Here is a 1,660-nt window from a genome sequence, read left to right on the forward strand (position 1 = left end):
CAGCTACCCTGAGGTCTGTTGCATTTGTTTATATCCGATATCTTCCAACGATTGCTGTGGTTGAGTCGGCAACACCAGTCGGACAATCTACTTTGCTCCAGGGTGGCCTTTAAGGTCCTCTTTTTTTGGCCAATCAATTTAACTGCCAGCAACACCCTCATTTTTGAGGTGATTTCAGAGATTCAAGTCTTCTCTACCCGGCAATCCAACTCATTATTGACGTCTCCGTGCATTTTCGATATGGTAAGCGCAAAGTGGACACAGATCCTGGACACGCAGAGAGTCAAGAGATCATCCCAAGCCCTCTCTGTGATTGGCACTGATGCCTATATATACGGTGGAGAGATCAAGCCCCGTGAGCCCGTTAATTCGGACATCCACGTGATCCATCTTGCCGAAGGTCAGTTCTACCCTTCAAGTTCGTGGGCTAGGTTATTCAGAACAACCTGGATGTTAACGTCTGGACAGTTCATAATGACGCGGACTTGGTGTCTAAGATTACGGCATCGAACTCAGGCCCTTCGCCACGGGTGGGAGTCCTCTCCACAGGGCTGGATGGAAAGTTATACGTCTTCTCTGGGCGAGGAGGGGTCGCTATGAGTCCAATTGAGGAGAAGGGTTCCCTATGGGTCTTTGATCCTGTTGAAGAACAGTGGGCGCGCGTTGCCCCCAAAGATGAGACCTTGCCATATCCCGAAGGTCGAAGCTACTATGCACTTACATCCGATGGTAATGACACGATCTTTCTCCATGCTGGCTGTCCGGAAAAGGGGAGACTCTGCGATCTCTGGTCGTTCAATATTATGGACCGCGCATGGAAACGGTTGGCTGACGCGCCAGAACCTGCCCGAGGCGGCCCCTCTATTGCATTTTCAGAGGGCAAGGTGTACCGCATGAATGGTTTCGATGGCAAGACTGAACAGGGTGGCAACCTTGACGTGTATGATGTTGCCAACGACATTTGGACAACGATTACATATCCCGCAGACGGCTGTTCTGGTCCTACAGCGCGGAGTGTAAGTTGCCTTGTGGCAACCAGGATATCAGGGAAGCCGGTTTTGGTCACCGTGTTTGGTGAGAGTGACCCAAGCAACCTTGGTCATCAAGGTGCCGGGAAGATGCTGGACGACGCTTGGATCTTTTATATTGACACATCAATCTGGACCAAGGTGGACATGTCTGGATCAGATCGGCCTGCTGCACGGGGTTGGTTCGATGCTGATGTCTTGCAAAGCTCGCCATCAACAAAGCTTGTGATCCACGGAGGCCTTGCCGAGTCTAACGAGCGCCTTGGGGATCTGTGGACGCTGGAATTGGGCGATTGAATACAATCCCACGATCAATAAGGTTGTGGGAGGCCACAGTTTTGGGACAAGCCGCTGCTTTCCTTTAAACCTCCAAAACACAGTCCTTCTACTGCATTTGATCCTCGGGCACTTTGATCCCAAGAAGTCTCAATATAAGCTTCACGCCAATCGATCAAGAGTTTGCAATTCTTTTAATCACATTGAATAATCCATAGGAGGCTACCTTCTCTGCTCTTGCAGGTGAATGTTTGCTGAGAATGGTTTAGCCCCAATATGTGCACCCTCCCCGTGGTACAGCAGTCAGGTACAGCAGCCTGACTGCGCTTGCTGTTGCGCTGCTGTCTTCGCACGCA

The 1,660-nt window shown here is 50.7% G+C and overlaps 1 protein-coding gene across 1 annotated transcript; it reads left to right on the top strand.

The window, feature by feature from the left end:
• Positions 1-240: 240 nt before the first annotated feature.
• On the top strand, positions 241-1,325 carry Z519_12092 (uncharacterized protein; the record flags this gene model as incomplete). The annotated part of the gene is made up of 2 exons (XM_016769800.1): positions 241-400; positions 469-1,325. The coding sequence occupies 2 exons, from the start codon at positions 241-243 to the stop codon at positions 1,323-1,325; spliced, it is 1,017 nt and encodes a 338-aa protein (XP_016614125.1).
• Between the last annotated feature and the right edge of the window lie 335 nt (positions 1,326-1,660).

This window comes from Cladophialophora bantiana, assembly GCF_000835475.1.
Source record: "Cladophialophora bantiana CBS 173.52 unplaced genomic scaffold supercont1.25, whole genome shotgun sequence".
NCBI classification, from domain to species: Eukaryota; Fungi; Ascomycota; class Eurotiomycetes; order Chaetothyriales; family Herpotrichiellaceae; genus Cladophialophora; species Cladophialophora bantiana.